We start from the raw sequence: 18929 nt of genomic DNA, 5'->3' as shown, positions 1-18929 counted from the left end.
TGGTCATTAACCATTTCATTACTTTGTTATCCTGTAACTTCTCTTTAAATTTCCTTCAATTGAATCCTTGCTCAAATACTTTAGTATAAAATCTTACCCATAGAACAAATATTCAATTTGTCAGAACACTTGACCCTGCATGGTAGTAATGAAGCCTTTCCCAGAGGAATAGTTTCCTCAATCCTGTGTGCACACTCCATGAATCTAAGGTCCCTTTCTCCCAAGTACATTTTAACCCATTCAACAAGTTTGACCACCATGTCAACATACAGGTGGATTGTGTAGTCATCATAAGAATACTACCTTGATGGTTCTTGTTGTTAATTTAAACCTCTTCCTTGGCTTGTACATGAACTATGGTATTCAGATCTTCTTTTTCCCCAGCCCAAATGCCTTTCCAGCACATGGAGATGTTCAGCTCTCCTTAATTCTGGCAGCAGGCAGGCATCACCTCTTAGAAAGCCTGCTCTTGTCCTTTTGGATCAAATTTCCAGCATTCAAGCACATCCAAGTTTCACAGATGTAGAATCTACAAAGCAATGGTTCCCATTATTGACCCTTGAAAAAGGATGCAGTAAACTCTGGCAAAAACAGACCTCTTTCTGATGCCTGCTATTAAAAGAAGTCCATTCGAGGTATTGCTGAAAAGGTAGCATTGCCACATTGGAAAAAGGCCGTGGCTCCCCAGTGTCTATGTCTCTTACAATCTTATGTACCTTTGTTAAGTCAACTCTCATCTTCCTTTGCTCAAAGAGAAAAGCCGTAGTTCACTCAACCTTTCCTCATAAGAAAAGTTCTCTAATCCAGGCAGCATATACTGGTAAATCTTCTTTGCACCCTCTCTAATACTTCCACATCCTTCTTATCATGAGGTGACCAGAATTGAACACAATACTCCAAGTGTGGTCTAACCAGAGTTTTATAGAGCTGTAATATTACCTTGCGGCTCTTGAACTCAATCACTCAATTAAAGAAGGTGTTTGTCAACACACCATACACCTTTTTAACCATCTATCAACTTGTGTAGCAACTTTGAGTGACCTACGGATGTGGACCCCAAGATCCTTCTGTTCCTCCATGTACTAATACTTGAGTTTTTGGATGACTTATGTCTAAGGTGATATGTAGATTACAATCAGGGGAGAGCCTAGGATAAACCAGTAGTATTGATGTGGACAGTAACATATTATCTCTATCTTTATCATTGTGTCCATCTTTGTGTGAAATAAAACACGCATGGATTTAACAACTGGGAGAAGCAGTTGGAGAGAATTAGCTGATGCACTGCTAATTTAATATTGAGAGTTCTAGGGCCAGTCTCATCAGACGGTAGACCTCTACTGTCTTACTCCTGGGAAGGACCTGGACTGAGATGGTTTTGATGGTTCTGGAGCACGAGCTCAACACCCAGTGCAGAATCAATTTAATTTGGTATGATAAACATAACGCAAGGATGTCATAGATTTGATGCTATCATAACATCTTAATGCTTTTGGTTTCTTCCACTTCCAGGATCCAAATAAGGAGGAGCTTCACTTGAGATTGTAATTGTATTTTCACCTCGAGTACCAAACTCAAAACTGGTCCCTGGTAAACAACATGACCATGATGATATGCCCAGACCTATTTGAAAGTCACTTATTCAAGGAAGTGGGATACAGGAAATGATGCAGCGTAATAACAACCTGCCTGGCCATCACAACTCCTTCACTCAAATCTGGAGTCAATTCACTTTCCCCATTCTCTCGATATAGTCTCAGTGCTTAATTCTGTGCTTAAGAATTGTTTTATTATATGACATCAATTTCAAACTCACATCATACAGTTTATTTCATTTTTCTTCTACCTTTTTTTTCAGGAGCTTTTCTTATTCCCTATATACTCATGCTGCTACTTATTGCAATGCCGATGTTTTTCCTGGAAACGTCCTTAGGGCAATTTGCCAGCCTTGGACCTGTTGCAGTGTGGAAAGTTGTGCCAATGCTACAAGGTTGATGTTTATTCCATTTACATAAGTTCAGCAGTAAAGTAAATGAAAAATAGTGGGTGATGTTGGTACTATGTGAAAGTGGGGTGGGGGAAGGGTGAATGATATGCAAAAGTCAGATTTATTAATGTTATACAACTTAAAAATTTAAATTTAAATATTGCTGACAAATGCTTAATTCATTTAATTCACACTTTATCCTTCCGTTAAGATGGCAGTGTCTGTGAATGCGGTGGCCTCTTGGGGGCCAACCAAAGGTGTTTCTTTCTTTGTAAAATTTGTTTTTTATGATTAAAAAACAATTCTGCTCCAAGAACTTCGGGTACTGCAGGGCTACTCCATCGGTGAGCTGCTCGTTGACTGGAGTGGCTGGACTGGTGTCGGCTGCAGAGCCGGCTGAGATGTTAAAGGAGCCTGCCGGGATATCAGCGGAGTCTGTCAGGGTACTGGAGGAGCCCGCCAATGTGTCAGAGGAGCTAGTTTGGGTTCAGAGGAGCTGACCTGGCTGCAGACTGTGTTGCTGCCCGTTACTCGGAAGCATCAAAGTTGGTTCAGTATAACCATGGGAGATTGTCTTGGACATTTCACTGGCAATCACAAGACTCTGCTGCACAGTGATAATGTAAGTTGCAGAGGGCCTGTTACCCAAGTCCAGTGGAAGGGGCAGACAACAGGGGAGCCTCAGTTGTAGTGAGAAATAGGCCTCAGCCTCGGGCTTGCCTACTGCTGCAGACCAGGTGAGAGATGCGGAAGTGCTATGGCGTGGTTGAACTCGGCTGGAGCCTGGCCTCACCCTTCAGTGCTGCCCTCCCATGTTTGAGTGGTGGAATTACAGGCTGTTTTGCGTGTGTCTGTGTGCTGCCGGGAGACTGTATCATCGATTGCTGGACATTGTCACTCAGGATCTTGGGTTTTATTACGGTTTTATTTCAAGTAAGCATGTCTGTTCACTATTTTGAATACTTGCTTGCTAATTTGAATGTTTTGCACCTTTGGCCCCAGAGGAACACTGTCCTGTTCAGCTGTATCGTGTATGGTTAAACTTGATTTGATTGCTTGATTTTGGTCAGGGTGCTGAGTACCAAGGCTGGGATGTCATGGTACGATATTCAAGTTGTTGGTGAGGCCACATCTGGAGCATTGTGTGCATTCTGGATGTCCAGCTACAGAAAGCTCAGATGTCATTAAGCTGGAGAGGGTGCAGAGGATGTTGCAGGCTTTGGAAGGCTCGTGTTGAGTGCTGGGACTTTATCCCTAATGCAAGGTCGGCTGTGAGGTAACTTTATACAGGTATATAAAGTGGTGGGTTGCAGATGAGGTGATCGGTCAGAATGGTTTTTTTCAGTATAGTGGAGTCTAAAACTAGAGGGCTAGATTTAAGGAGAGAGAGAAAGATGAAAAAGTAATGTGAGGGCAGATTTTTGACACAGATGGAGGAGGGTATATGGAATGGGGTGCCAGATGAAGCAGTAGAGGTTTGTACAACTACAAGACATTTGGATAGATACATGGATAGAAATGGTCTATGAGCGAACACAGGCAAGTGAAACTAGCTCAGAAAGAAATCTTGGATAGCATAGACAAGTTTGGTCAAATTACCTGTTTCCATGTTATACAGCTCTATGTCTCTAGTCATTTGGTAGTGGATTCCTAACAACCTAGAATAGAGTTGTAGAGTCATAGAACACTACAGTGCAGAATAGCCTCTTTGGTCCATCTAGTCCATGCTGAACCATTAATCTCCCTAGTCCCATCAACCTGCACCTGAACCATACCCCTCCATACCCTCCTATCATACACATATCCAAATATCTCCTAAATGTTGAAATTAAACCCGAGTCCACCATTTGCACTGGCAGCACGTTCACACTCTCACCTCCCCCGACTGAGGAAGCTCCCCCTCATGTTCCACTTAAACATTTAAGCTTTCACCCTTAACCCATAACCTTTACTCATAGTCTCACCCAACCTCAGTGAAAAAGCCTGCTTGCATTTACCCTATCTATATCCCTCATAATTTTGTATACTTCTATCAAATCTCCCCTCAATATTCCCTGTTCGAGGGAATAAGGTCCTAACCTATTCAAGCTTTCCCTATAACATAGATCCTCAAGTCCTAGTAACATCTTTGTACATTTACTCTGCACTCTTTCAATCTTATTTACCAGCTTCCGTAGGTAGGTGACAAAAACTGCACATAATATTCCAGATTAGGCCTCACTAACATCTTAGACATTTTCAAGATCCCAACTCCTGTACTTAAAATATTGAGTTATGAAAGCCAATGTTCCAAAAAATATCAAGTAGTAGTAAGTTTTCTGACTTATAAACCCTATGAGTTGTTAAAAGTATAGCAATCACATGAGGGTCATTAAGAGTTGTGGAGCATCTCCACAACAGTTCACACCTCCATTAATGCAACGATCGGACTAATGACCCTCTCATTACCTCTACAACTCTTAGCGATTCTCAATTGATTGCTGTACCTTTAAACAACTCACAGAGTTTATAATTCGGAAAACTACCTACTGTGGATCGGAACTAAAGAAGCCTCTCTGATGAATGCCATAACATCTTCTAGACAACACAGCAAGTCCAGTTGCCTTGATTTACTACGGCTTGATATACAATGACATGGATGACTAAGAACCTTCATAGACAATGTTCCAAAAACTTGCTATATGACCCCAGCTACCTGTGATGCCACTTTCAAGGAATTATAGATGTGTAGTCCCAGTCCCTCTGTTCTGCTGCACTCCTCAGTGCCCTGCCACTCACCTTGTAAAACCTACCCTGGTTGGTCCTCCCAAAATGCAACACCTCACACATGTCTGCATTAAATTCCATCTGCAATTTTATAGCCCATTCTTTCAGCTGGCCCAGATCCTGCTGCAAGCTTTGATAGGCCCCTTCACTGTTCACTACACCCCAATCTTGGTCTCATGTGCAAATTTGCTGATCCTGTTTGTCACATCATCATCCAAGTAGTTGATATAAATGACAGACAACAATGGACAGCACTGATCTCTGTGAGACTCCACTAGTCACAAGCCTCCAGTCAGAGAGATAAACCTACACAACCACTTTCTGGCTTCACCAAGCTAGTTGTAATCCAATTTACTACTAATGCTAGGGAACCAAACTTTCTTGAACATCCTTCCATAGGGACTTGGTTTGGAGGCCTTGCTAAAGTCCATGTAGACAACATCCACTGCCTTGCCTTCAGCCACTTTCCTGGTAATTTTCTCAAAAAACTATAAGAATGGTTAGACATGACCTACCATACACAAAGCCGTGATGACTATCCCTAATCTGTCTATCCAAATTCTTATATATCTGGTCCCTTAGAATATCTGCCAATATCTTTCCCACTACTAATGTTAACATCAATCAATATAATTTCCTGCCTTATATTTAGAGCCTTCCTTAAACAGTGGAACAATATTAGCTATCCTCCAATCTTCCACACCTCACCCATGGTTAACAATGTTTTAAATATCTCTACTAGGGACCCTGCAATTTCTGCATTTGTCTTCCAAATTATCTGAAGGAATATTTAGTCAGGCCCTGGGGATTTACCCACCCTAATTTAACCTCAAGACAACAAACACCTCCTCTGTTATAATCTGTATAGGGTCCATGACGTTAGTGCTACTTTGTCTCACTTTGAAAGACTCTGTGTCCATTTCCTGAGTAATACAGATGCAAAAAAATCCATTTAAGATTTTCCCCATCTCCTTCATCTCCATGTATAGATTGCCATTCTGGTCTTCCAGAGGACCAATTTTGTCCCCGTTATGCTTTTGTCTCTTAGAAGTCCTTAAAATTCTCTTTTACCTTGTCTGCTAGAGCAACCTCATACTTTAAGTCCTCCTGATTTCCTTCATAAGTGTTCTCTTGCATTTCTTATATATTCATTAAGCATTACATTTGTTTCTCCCTGCTATGCACCTCCTTTTTCTTAACCAGGGCCACAATATCTCTCAAAAACTAAGGTTTCCTAAACCTGTTACCTTTGCCTTTTGCTCTGTCAGAAACAAACAGACTCTGTAGTCTCAAAATTTCACTTACCAAGTACACCCTTGCCAGAAAACAGCCTGACCTAATCCAGACTTGCAAGATCCTCTCTGATATCATCAAAACTGGTCTTTCTCCAATTTTGCATGTCAGCCCGAGAACCAGACCTATCCTTCTCTATAATCACTTTAAAACTAATGGCATCATGATCATCAGGTGCAAAGTGTTCCCTTATATAAACTTCAGTCACATAGCCTGTCTCATTCCCCAATAGGAGATCTGGTATCCACTCTCTCTAGTTGGGGCTTCTATGTACTGATTAAGGAAACTTTACTGAACACATTCGACCGACACTTTCACATCCAGCCCTTTTAGAGAATGGGAGTCCCAGTCAAAATGTTGAAAGTTAAAATCACCTACTATCACAACCTTATGTTTCTTGCAACAGTCCGTGATCTCCCTACTAATTTGCTTCTCTAAATCCCTTGCACTGTTGGGTGGTCTATAACTTAATCCATTAACATGGTCATACCTTTCTTATTCCTTGGTTCTACCCAGGAAGCCTCACGAGAAATCTCTCCAGTCTGTTCTAACTGAGCACTGCCGTGACATTTTCCCTGTTCACACCAACCTCGCCGCCCATCCCTGGAATATTGAGCTGCCAGTCCCGCTCGTCCTGCAACCAAGTCGCAGTAATGGCCACAATGTTATAATTGCACATGCTAATCCATGCCCTAAGCTCATTCGCTTTTCCTACAATAATCCTTGTAATGAAATGTAGGCAGCTCAGAACATTAGTCTCAGCATGCTCAACATTTTGATCCTGACTTTGTATGTAGGCTTAGCAACACCTTTCTCCCCAATCTCTTCACCATCTGTCTGTTACTCTGGTTCCCATCCCCTGCAACTCTAGTTTAAACCCTCCCAATGTACCACTAGTAAATCTTCCTACTAGGATATTAGACCCCCTTCAGTTCAGGTACAACCCACCCCTTCCATACAAGCTGATGATGAGAGGCATTGATTGTGTGGATAAGCAGAAGCTTTTTTCCAGGGCTGAAATGGTTGCCCGAGGAAGACACAGGTTTAAGGTGCTGGGGAGTAGGTACAGAGGAGATGTCAGGGGTAAGTATTTTGCTCAGAGAGTGGTGAGTGCGTGGAATGGGCTGCCAGCAACGGTGGTGGAGGCTGATACAATAGGGTCTTTTAGGAGACTTTTGGATAGGTACATGGAGCTTAGAAAGATTGAGGGCTATGGGTAAGCCTAGTAATTTCTAAGGTAGGGACATGTCCAGCACAACTTTGTGGACTGAAGGGCCTGTATTGTGCTGTAGGTTTTCTATGTTTCTAAGTTCCACCTTCCCTGGCAGAGAGCCCAATGATCTAAAAATTTGAATTTCTCCTTCCTGCACTATGTGTTTAAACTGTCTGGTCTTCTTAATTCTGACCTCACTAGCAAGTGGTTGGAGTAGCAATCCTGAGGCCTTAGCCCTGGAGGTCCTGTCCTTTAACTTAGCACCTAACTCCCTGAAATCACTTTGTAGGACCTTGTCACCCTCCTACCAATGTCACTGGAACCAATGTGTACCACAACCTCTGGCTGCTCTCCCTCCCACTTAAGAATACTGTGGACTCGATTCGAAATGTTATTGACCCCGGTACCCGAGAGGCAACTTATTATCCAGGAATTTCATTCACATCCAAAGATGCTCCTTTCTATTCCTCTAACCATTAAATCCCCTATCACTATACCTTGCCTCTTCTGCCCCCTTTCTCTACTGAGCCTCAGAGACAGACTCAGTGCCAGAGTCCTGACTGCTGTGGCTTTCCTCTGCTCGGTCACCTCCACCCTCCCCCTCCAACAGTATCCCAAGCAGTATACTTGTTGTTCATAGGAATGGCCACAGGTGTACTCTGCACTGACTGCCCGTCGTCTTTCCCCATCCCGATGGTCACTCAGTTACCTTGGGTGTAACTACCTCTCTGAATTTCCTGTCTATCAACCCCTCATCCTCCTGAATTATCTGGAGTTAGAACATAGAACAAGAACAGAGTCTTTGGTCCACAGTGTTGTGACAATCCAGCTAAAAAGTAATAAACAACAAAACAAAACTACTCCCTCCTACCTACACAATGTCCATATTCCACTAATCTTCCTCATATTCATGTGTTTATCTAAAAGTCTTTTAAAAGCCTCCAATGTATTTGCCTCTACCTCCAGACCAGGTCACTGGAGGTCTCCTTGCCTTCCCACATCCTGCAAGAGGAGCATTCACTATCCTGCCCAGCATCCCTACGGATCTAACTGTGCAAATATGAAGAAGGAAAACAATAAATAAGTTGGGTGAAAAAAATATACCTACAGCCTACACCTATATCTAGAGCAGATGGTCTATAGGATGCAGTAGTAGTTGCAGATCTAACTGATCCAGGATGTCTGTAAAACCAGAAGAAATAGATCATTTTGCTGAGATGTGTGACATTCTCATTCAAGTTATGCACAATACCTTAAGCTCAGCCTTGCCAATAGGAATGCTGCTTTCCTAATCTGTGAAATAATTCTAGAATCTAAAATATAAACTATAATATAATTATGGCTGAGAGTATATTTGAACACAATGTGTTTTTCTGATCAGCTGAATCTATGTGAAAGTTTTCTCTTTCCAATTAAACTGTTTTGAAACTCTTCTCTGTTGCATTTGAAGGTCTGGGGATTACGATGGTCCTCTTCAGTACAATTATTGATATTAGCTACAACTGCATCATTGCCTACAGCCTGTATTACCTGTTTGCCTCCCTCCAATCCCCTCTGCCGTGGGCAGACTGCTTCAGCTGGTGGGGAGCAGATGAAACCTGCAGCAGGACACCGAGAGGTACTATGTTAACATCCATTGGATGGAGTAATGGATTCTTAGTAATATGTCTGTTGGCCTTCTGTCCCTGGCGTATCCTGCGATCTGTGAGCTGAGAAAGGGTGTCTTCTTCCAGTGGGATCAGCATCATTCATCACTTGTTTTTTAAAAAGATGTAGTTTGGTGAGCACATGAACAGTCCCTGAATTATTCACAATTAAGGCATTCCAGAAGAAGAGCAGTTCACATTATGTCTATATTGAGAAAGCAATTCCTGATGCAGTTGAGTGGATCATGAAGGTGTGTCCTTAATGTCACAGGCATCCATCAATTGCTCTCAGGGTAGACTTGTAATTCTGTAGCTGTTTGCACTCATCCTGTGCTCTACACCTAAACTTTATAATGTACTAATTCGAAAGCACATGATACTAATGATCTGTCAAATGCTTCTTGACACTTTAGTGAACAGACACTCACCATGCCTCAAAGCAAAGGAGACATCCATTTTAGCTATGTCTGTGATGCTAAGTGTTCAAGTTAATTAAAACTTTGCTGTCTGTGACCAAGCCACAAGAGGAGATGTAAGAACTGTTTCAATAGCATGAGTCACCCAACACTCCCCCCCCCCCCCCACCCCACCGACTCCTGCCTGCATCCCTGGTCCTATTGTGTAGCAGCTTGTACGAGCATCCAGATGAAACCGTTGCAGACTTTGTAGGAGGTTGGAGATGGACTACGAAACATTGGGACCACTGTACAAGACTGGGGAGATTTTGCAATATCACATGGTCTGTGGAATCCAAAGTATGCCTACCCCATAGAGACTGGTCAATGAGAAGAAGTTCGATTTCCAGCAAACATTTGATATTGCTCAAGCAATGGGAATACAGGTCAAGCAAGCAGAGGACCTCTGTGGCGTTCTCTGTGGAAAACTAACTAAAGCAGAAGTGTTATTATTGTGATAGCAGTGACAGTGATCTCAAAAGGACAGACACAAGGAATTGATTTGCCGTGATTGTAGTGAGAAGTGTCACCTATCAATAGATCACTGCAAACTTAATGAATCACCGTCAGGTCTGATGCACCATCAATAACTCTGAGACGTGGGTTAAGGTAGGCTTTTATTGGCTGGAAGAAAGCACAAGCAGCAAGTGACCACCACACAACATCCTGGAGACTGAGGAAGGGTCTGTGGCTCCAATCGCCTTTATACCGGGGTCAGTGGGAGGAGCCACAGGAGCAGTCAGCAGGGGGTGGGGGGGGGGGTGTCCAGACAGGTATATGTCGTTCACCACAAGGTCAAAGAGGAAAATGCATCAATGAAGAAGGTGAAGAAGCTGAAATGAAAAGAGAAAATGCTGAAAATAGTACATAAGGTTGTAGCTGTGGGAAAAGATACAAAGTTAATGCTTCCGGGTGAACGGTCTTCAACCTGAAATGTCGACTCGGAATCTCTTCCTGATGCCATACAGTCATAGAGCACTACAGCACAAAAACAGCTGCACTGGCCCATCTAGTCCCACCTGGACTTCAACTTCCTTACCTCTCCTGTCCATCCTCTTATCCAAAACTCTCTTAAATGTTGCATGCAAACCTACATCCACCACTTCCCCTACAGCTCATTCCACATTTGCAACCCTCTGAGTAAAGAAGATCCCCCTCAGGATCCCCTTAAATATTTCATCTTTCACCTTTAACCCATGACTTCTAGTTGTAGTCCCACCCAACCTCAGTGAAAAAGCCTGCTTGCATTTACCCTATCTATACCCCTCATAATTTTATATACCTCTATCAAATCTCTCCTCATTCTCCTATGCTCCAGGGAATAAAATCCTAACCTATTCATCCTTTCCCTATAATTCCAGTCCTTGTAAATTTTCTCTGTATTCTTTCAATCTTATTAATATCTTTCCTGTATGTAGGTGACCAAAACTGCACACAATACTCCAAATCTGATTGCACCAATTTCTTATACAACTTCAACATAATATCCCATCTCCTGTACTCAGGGCTATGATTTATGAGGCTAATGTGTCAAAGCCTCTCGTTACAACCGTGTCTACCTGTAATGCCAATTTCTCTAGTTGGGACCTCTACATATTGATTAAAGAAGCTTTCCTGAACATATCTGATGAATTGTATCTCATCCAATCATTTTACAGTGTGGTCCCATTCACTAAGAGGAAATTTAAAATTGGCTATTATCCCAGTCTAATTGTTCCTGCAACTGTTTGCTATCTTTCTGCAAATTTGCTGTTCTAAACCCTGCTACTGGTAGGTCTATAATATACTGCCATTAACGGGGTTATCCCTTTCTTATCCCTCAGTTCCACCCATATAGCCTTATTAGACAAAGCCCTTCAGTCTGTCCTATCCAAGCACTGCAAGATAGTTTCTCTGACTTCATCCCTTTTCATACAGCCCCCTCTATTATAACCAGTACATACAGAACCCACAATATTGAGCAAGCATCCTGCTTCTCATGCAACCAAGTTTCATTACTGCTTGCTGTACAACATCATAGTTCCACATGCTGACCTATGCTTTAAACCCATCCACATTACCCAACAATACTCCTTGCATTGAAATGGACTCAAGACATTAGTCCCACCATGCTCAACCTTTCAGTTCTTGTCTTTGCATGTAGGCTTAACATCTACTTTCCCCACAACCTCTCTACTGGCTGCCCTGACTCTCTGAATCCCATCCACCTTCATATCTAGTTTAAACCCCCAGGACAGCACTAGTAAACCCTCCTGCAGGATATTGGTATGCCTTCGGTACAGGTGCAAACGGGACTGTTGGCACAAGGCCCACCCTCCTTGGAAGAGAGCCCAGTGAATCTGAAATCTGAAGCCCCCTCTCCTGCACCATCACCTTAGCCATCTGTTAATCTGTATTATCTTCCAATATCTCGTCTCACAGTATTGTCATGGGTTGCAATCCTGACATCCCTACCATTGAGGTTCCGCCCTTTCACTTAGCACCAAACACCCTGAACTCACTTTAGAAACATAGCAACATAGAAAAATCTACAGCACAACACCGGCCCTTCAGCCCACAATGCTGTGCCAAACATGTGCTTACTTCAGAAATTATCTTGGGTTACCCATAGTCCTCTATTTTTCTAAGCTCCATGTACAGAGTCAACCTGTGCCTCAGCTTTGAGTGTCCTATGGACTTGGACCCCAAGATCCCTCTGATCCTCCACACTGCCAATAATCTTACCATTATTACTATATTCTGCCATCATATTTGACCTACCAAAATGAATCACCTCACACTTATCTGGGTTGAACTCTATATGCCACTTCTCAGTCCAGTTTTGCATCCTATTGATGTTCCACTGCAATCTCTGACAGTCCTCTACACTATCCACAACACCCCCAACCTTTGTGTCATCAGCAAGTTTACTAACCCATCCCTCCACTTCCTCGTCCAGGTCACTTATAAAAATCACGAAGAAAAGGGGCCCCAGAACAGATCCCTAAGGCACACCACTGATCACCGACCTCCATGTAGAATATGACCCGTCTACAACTACACTTTGCCTCTTGTGGGAAAGACAGTTCTGGATCCACAAAGCAATGTCCCCTTGGATTGTTACTTTCTCAATAAGCCTTGCATGGAGTACCGTATCAAATGCCTTGCTGAAATCCATATACACTGCATCTACTGCTCTACCTTCAACAATGTGTTTAGACACATCCTCAAAAAATTCAATCAGGCACATAAGGCATGACCTGACTTTGACAAAGCCATGCTGACTATTCCTAATCATATTATGCCTCTCCAAATGTTCATAAATCCTGCCTCTCAGGATCTTCTCTATCAATTTACCAACCACTAAAGTAAGACTCACTGGTCTATAATTTCCTGGGCTAGCTTTACTCCCTTTCTTGAATATAGGAACAACATCTGCATCCCTCAAATCCTCTGGAACCTCTCCCATTCCTATTGATGATGCAAAGGTCATTGCTAAAGAACCAGCAATCTCCTCCCTAAAAAGACCCTAATGAGAGTTATCTACAGGCCCCCAAACAGTAGCCTGGATATAGGGTGCAAGTTGAATCAAGAGCTAAAATTAGCATGTCGCAAAGGTAATGCTACAGTTGTCATGGGGAATTTCAACATGCAGGTAGACTGGCAAAATCAGGTTGGTACTGGACCCCAAGAAAAGGAATTTGTGAAGTGCCTCCGAGATGGATTCTTAGAACAGCTTGTACTGGAGCCTACCAGGGAGAAGGCAATTCTGGATCTCGTGTTGTGTAATGAACTGGATTTGATAGGGGAACTCGGGGTAAAGGAACCATTAGGGAGTAGTGACCATAACATGATGAGTTTTAATCTACAATTTGAGATGGAGAAGGGAAAATCGGAAATGTCAGTATTACTGTTGAACAAAGGGGACTATGGAGCCATGAGGGAGGAACTAGCCAAAGTTGACTGGAAGGATACCCTAGCGGGGATGACAGTGGAACAACAATGGTGGGTATTTCTAGGAATAATTCAGAAGGTGCAGGATCAGTTCATTTCAAAGAGGAAGAAATATTCTAAGGGGAGTAGGGGGCATCCATGGCTAACAAGGGAAGTCAAGGACAGTATAAAAATAAAAGAGAAGAAGTATAACATAGCAAAGATGAGCAGGAAGCCAGAGGATTGGGAAACTTTTAAAGAGCAGCAGAAGATAACTAAAAAGGCAAAATTTATTATGGGGAACAACGAAATGGCAGACGAGTTGAACAGGTACTTTGGATCTGTCTTCACTAGGGAGGACACAGACAGTCTCCCAGATGTAATAGTGGCCAGAGGGCCTAGGGTAACTGAAGAACTGAAGGAAATTCACATTAGGCAGAAAATGGTGTTGGGTAGACTGATGGGACTGAAGGCTGATAAATCCCCAGGGCCTGATGGTCTGCATCCCAGAGTACTTATGGAGGTGGCTCTAGAAATCATTGGTAATCATTTTCCAATGTTCTATAGATTCAGGATCAGTTCCTGAGGATTGGAGGGTAGCTAATGTTATCCCACTTTTTAAGAAAGGAGAAAGGAAACAGGGAATTATAGACCACTTAGCCTGACATCAGTGGTGGGGAAGATGCTGGAGTCAATTATAAAAGATCTTTCCTCTGATTGGTTTTTCACCTGGCACCTTCCACCCTCTCCCCACCTTCTTTATAGGGATGGGGGAGGGGAAGCAGGGAGGGGATAGGCAGGAGAGGTGAAGAAGGAACGTAAGGGGAAAGCACTATGGGTAGTAGAAGAAGGCAGAATCATGAGAGAGGTGATAGGTAGCTGGAAGAGGAGGCAAAGTAAAAGTGGGATGGAGGAAGGGAGAGGGAGGGAATTACCGGAAGTTGGAGAATTTGATGTTCATACCAAAAGGCTGGAGACTACCCAGACAGTATATGAGGTGTTGCTCCTCCAGCCTGAGTTTGACCTCACTATGGCAGTAGAGGAGGCCATGTATGGACATATCTGAATGGGAATGTGAACAGAGTTGAAGTGGGTGGCAACCGAGAGATCCTGTCTGTTGTGGCGGACGGAGCGGAGGTGCTCGACGAAGCGGTCCCCCAATCTGCGTCGGGTCTCGCCGATGTAGAGGAGGCTGCACCAGGAGCACCGGATGCAATAGATGACCCCAACAGACTCACAAGTGAAGTGTTGCCTCACCTGGAAGGACTGTTTGGGGCCCTGAATGATGGTAAGAGATGAGGTGAAGGGACAAGTATAGCAAGAGGTTAACCTTTAGGTTATTTTGCACAAGGACTCCCAAGTCCATTTGCATCTCTGCATTTTGAATTCTCTCCCCATCTAAATAATAGTCTGCCCATTTATTTATTCCACCAAAGTGCATGACCATACACTTTCCAACATTGTATTTCATTTACCACTTCCTTGCCCATTCTCCTAAGCTATCCAAGTCTCTCTGCAGGCTCTCTGTTTCAACAACACTACCCTCTACTCCACCTATCTTTGCATCATTGGCAAATTTAGCCACAAATCCATTAATACAATAGACCAAATCATTGACATACATCATAAAAAGCAGTGGTCTCAACAATGACCCCTGTGGAACTCCACTGGTAACCGGCAGACAGCAAGAATAGGTTCCCTTTATTCCCACTCTCTGTTTTTTGCCAACCAGCCAATGCTCCACCCATGCTAGTAATTTCTCTGTAATTCCATGGGTTCTTATCTTGCTAAGCAGCCTCATGTGCAGCACCTTGTCAAAGGCCTTCTGAAAATCCAAATACGCCATGTCTACTGTATCTCCTTTGTCTACCTTTGATGTAACATCATCTGTTGCAAGATGGCGGCACGACGCAGCGTGCAGTGGCCACTTTGGAATGAATATCTGTAATCTGTCAAGTAGGATGCCGTGTACAATCCAGATTTGATGGATATGGACATGTGAAGCATGAAGGAACATCTGGTGAAACTTTTGAAATGCCTGTTTCGCTGCCGCTGCTACTGTGCAATCGGAAAAATCTCCGGGAGGAAGGCCCCGAATCCTCGGCTTTGCCTGTTGCTTAGTGGCCGGTGCCGGGGTCGAAGCGCTCGGCAGAGATGGTGCTCGGTGCTCAGTGTCGCAGGGCTGGTTGGAGGCTCGAAGTTTTCGGACAGACTCGGAGTTGGCTGTGGTCGGAGCTCCCAGAGTGCTGTATCGACAAGCTGCAGCACTGGACGTTCATGGCAGGAAGAGTTTTTCTTCCTTCTACCGTCTGCGTGAGATGATGGGCTGTCGGGACTTTGAGACTTTCTTTTAAACCGTGCCATGGACTGCTCTTTATCAGATTACGGTATTGCTTTGCACTGTTGAAACTATGTGTTATAATTATGTGGTCTTTGTCAGTTAGTCTTTTATCAATTATGGTATTGTCTGCACTGTTGAAACTATATGCTAACTATAACTATATGTAACTATGCGGTTTTGTGTATGTCTTGTAGCTTTAGGTTTGTCTGATGGGTTTGTAGTTCCTTTCTGGGGAACGTGCTAAGACGGTAGCGCGATATCGATACGCAGCAGCCTCTCCGGACTCTGGATTGGGGATTACCAAATGCAATGTGGTTTTTCTTGTGTGGTCTGTTTTGTGCTTTTCCGTGATATCATTCCGGAGAACGTTGTCTCATTTTTTAACTGCATTGTATTTGTGGTTTATAAATGACAATAAACTGAATCTGAATCTGAATCAGAATACCTTGCTTGTAATTTCCTCAAAGAGTTGCAGTAGGTTTGTCAGGTAGGATTTTCCTTTCAGGAAATCATGCTGGATTTGGCCTATCTTGTCATGTGCCTCCAGGTACTCCGTAATCTCATCCCTAACAATTGTGATCACTATCTTCAAAGTGTTGTCCCACTAAGAGACCAGACACCTGACCAGGTTCATTTTGCAATAACAGATCAAGTACAGCCTCTCCTCTTACAAACCTACTGCAACTCCCACCGCGACAACCCTGTTATTATTGCACCATTCCAGAATCTGTCTCCATACAACTGCGCAAGTGCCTGGACATCAGCGAGTTAGACAGGCAGGAAGAGTTTAAAAAGAAGACAGCTTTATAGAGCAGGCACTGGAGTGGAGGGAGACAGAGTAGGAAGGCTTTGGCTCAACAGAGCTTTGGCGACAATGGGTCGAGGCGAAGTAAATTACTTGTGAATAATAGGAAGTGTCTGAGAAGCAGGACTACAGTTGATGACATATCCATAAATAGGTTATAAGGATATAATGAACTTACCCTGTTGAGGATCATGGATGCTTCCTGTTAGCTTTAAGCAGCACTACACAAGTTGCTGAATCACAAGACATGGAATAAACATAAAACAAGAGTGTGCTTTCAGCAGTTTCTGCTGAGTTAGCAGAGATGTACTCTCAGTGATCCAGAGAAGCCGTTGCTTCTGTCCTGAGATGTTTCGTCTTGGGCATATTTTTGTGACTGTATGGAGAATAGAGATATGTGACTGATCTTACACTACTGCCTGTTTCCAAAGTAAAGACCAGACAGGGCAGAGAGCTTAATTTTTGTGTATGAGTGAGGACATTCCATAAAGACAGGCATCACTGAAACTACAGTTGTCAGGACCATAGACTGCTAAAGTTTTGCTGAATCCAAATACTCTTTGAGTACAGTAATGGGCATTAACATTGGCACAGACAACAATGATCTTGACTTCTGTACAGGCTAGCGCCTGTGTACAATGCTCCTTCGGTTGACATCTTCTGGATAGATCAGTAAACTGCGTATTTCACTCCTTTCATGTCTTTTACACTTGTTTTTCATCTTGAGTGCGATCATGGAACTGTTGGAGCCTGTGATTTACAGTTCGGTGATCACTTGCGTGTTTCAGCACTCTGCGGTCTCCAAGAGATTGCGCGAGGCAGAGGCAGCATGTGTGAACCTTGTGGCAAGAAGGCTGCAGGGCAGGGCGTGAGCTGATGTTCAGCTTCATTTCGATGATTAAAGCTTCCATTGTTCGCTGATTAAAGTGACAAGGGAGATTGCAACATTGAGGTGAATGCAGAAAGTGAGCGCAGGCTGCCTGCCTTTTAATCGCTGGTGCGACCAACCTGCTGCCGGAGAGGAGACTGCCTTTGGATCACTGGGGGATCAGTCTGCTATCAGAGAAGGGACACTGCCTTTTGATCACTGGGGGATCACTCTGCGATCAGAGAAGGGACACTGCCTTTTGATCACTGGGGGATCACTCTGCTATCAGAGAAGAGACACTGCCTTTTGATCACTGGGGGATCACTCTGCTATCAGAGAAGGGACACTGCCTTTTGATCACTGGGGGATCACTCTGCTATCAGAGAAGAGACACTGCCTTTGGATCACTGGGGGATCACTCTGCTATCAGAGAAGGGACACTGCCTTTTGATCACTGGGGGATCACTCTGCTATCAGAGAAGGGAGACTGCCTTTGGATCACTGGGGGATCACTCTGCGATCAGAGAAGGGAGACTGCCTTTGGATCACTGGGGGATCACTCTGCTATCAGAGAAGGGACACTGCCTTTTGATCACTGGGGGATCACTCTGCGATCAGAGAAGGGAGACTGCCTTTGGATCACTGGTGGGATCAGTCTGCTATCAGAGAAGGGAGACTGCCTTTGGATCACTGGTGGGATCAGTCTGCTATCAGAGAAGGGACACTGCCTTTTGATCACTGGGGGATCACTCTGCGATCAGAGAAGGGAGACTGCCTTTTGATCACTGGGGGATCACTCTGCTGCCAGAGAGGGGAGACTGCCTTTTGATCACTGGGGGATCACTCTGCTGCCGGAGAGGGGAGACTGCCTTTTGATCACTGGGGGATCACTCTGCGATCAGAGAAGGGAGACTGCCTTTTGATCACTGGTGGGATCAGTCTGCTATCAGAGAAGGGAGACTGCCTTTTGATCACTGGGGGATCAGTCTGCTATCAGAGAAGGGACACTGCCTTTTGATCACTGGGGGATCAGTCTGCTATCAGAGAAGGGAGACTGCCTTTGGATCACTGGTGGGATCAGTCTGCTATCAGAGAAGGGAGACTGCCTTTGGATCACTGGTGGGATCAGTCTGCTATCAGAGAAGGGAGACTGCCTTTTGATCACTGGGTGATCACTCTGCAATCGGAGAGAGGAGAATGTCTTTTGGTCATTGGGGGATCACTCTGCAATCGGACCGCAGAAACTGCCTTTTAATCTATGGGGGATCACTTTGCTATCGGAGAGAGGAGACTGCCTTTTGGTCATTGGGGGATCACTGTGCTATGGAGAGGGAAGAGGCTGTAGCTGTGCTCAGAGAATGTTGCTCAGATTTTCAGAATTTTGCATTTAGTCTCAGACTATAGACTTTTTTTCCAGTCTTATAGTTTTTTCATATTCTGTGTTTTTCGCCCGATCTTTCTCACTTTTTGTGTGCGGAGAAGGGGGATTTGGGGGTTGATGATTGTGCTGCCATTCTTTTCTGATTTGGTTTCGTGGCTATCTGGAGAAGAAGGATTTCAGAGTTGTATACTTTAATAATAAATGAACCTTTCAAGCTTTGAACTACAAGGGACACAATGTGGATGCTCATGGGTACCTCTAT

General features: G+C 43.8%; 1 protein-coding gene across 1 annotated transcript in view; it reads left to right on the top strand.

The window, feature by feature from the left end:
* Positions 1–18929, top strand: part of LOC140734532 (sodium- and chloride-dependent neutral and basic amino acid transporter B(0+)-like) — an 89050-nt gene that overhangs the window by 31088 nt on the left and 39033 nt on the right. Inside the window, exons 3-4 of the mRNA XM_073058628.1 lie at positions 1859–1990; positions 8710–8877. Of these exons, the coding sequence (XP_072914729.1) occupies positions 1859–1990; positions 8710–8877 (300 nt within the window). The remainder of the gene's footprint in view (positions 1–1858; positions 1991–8709; positions 8878–18929) is intronic.

This window comes from Hemitrygon akajei, chromosome 10 (genome assembly GCF_048418815.1).
Source record: "Hemitrygon akajei chromosome 10, sHemAka1.3, whole genome shotgun sequence".
Classification (NCBI taxonomy): Eukaryota; Metazoa; Chordata; class Chondrichthyes; order Myliobatiformes; family Dasyatidae; genus Hemitrygon; species Hemitrygon akajei.
This window is presented reverse-complemented; position numbering and strand designations above follow the sequence as displayed.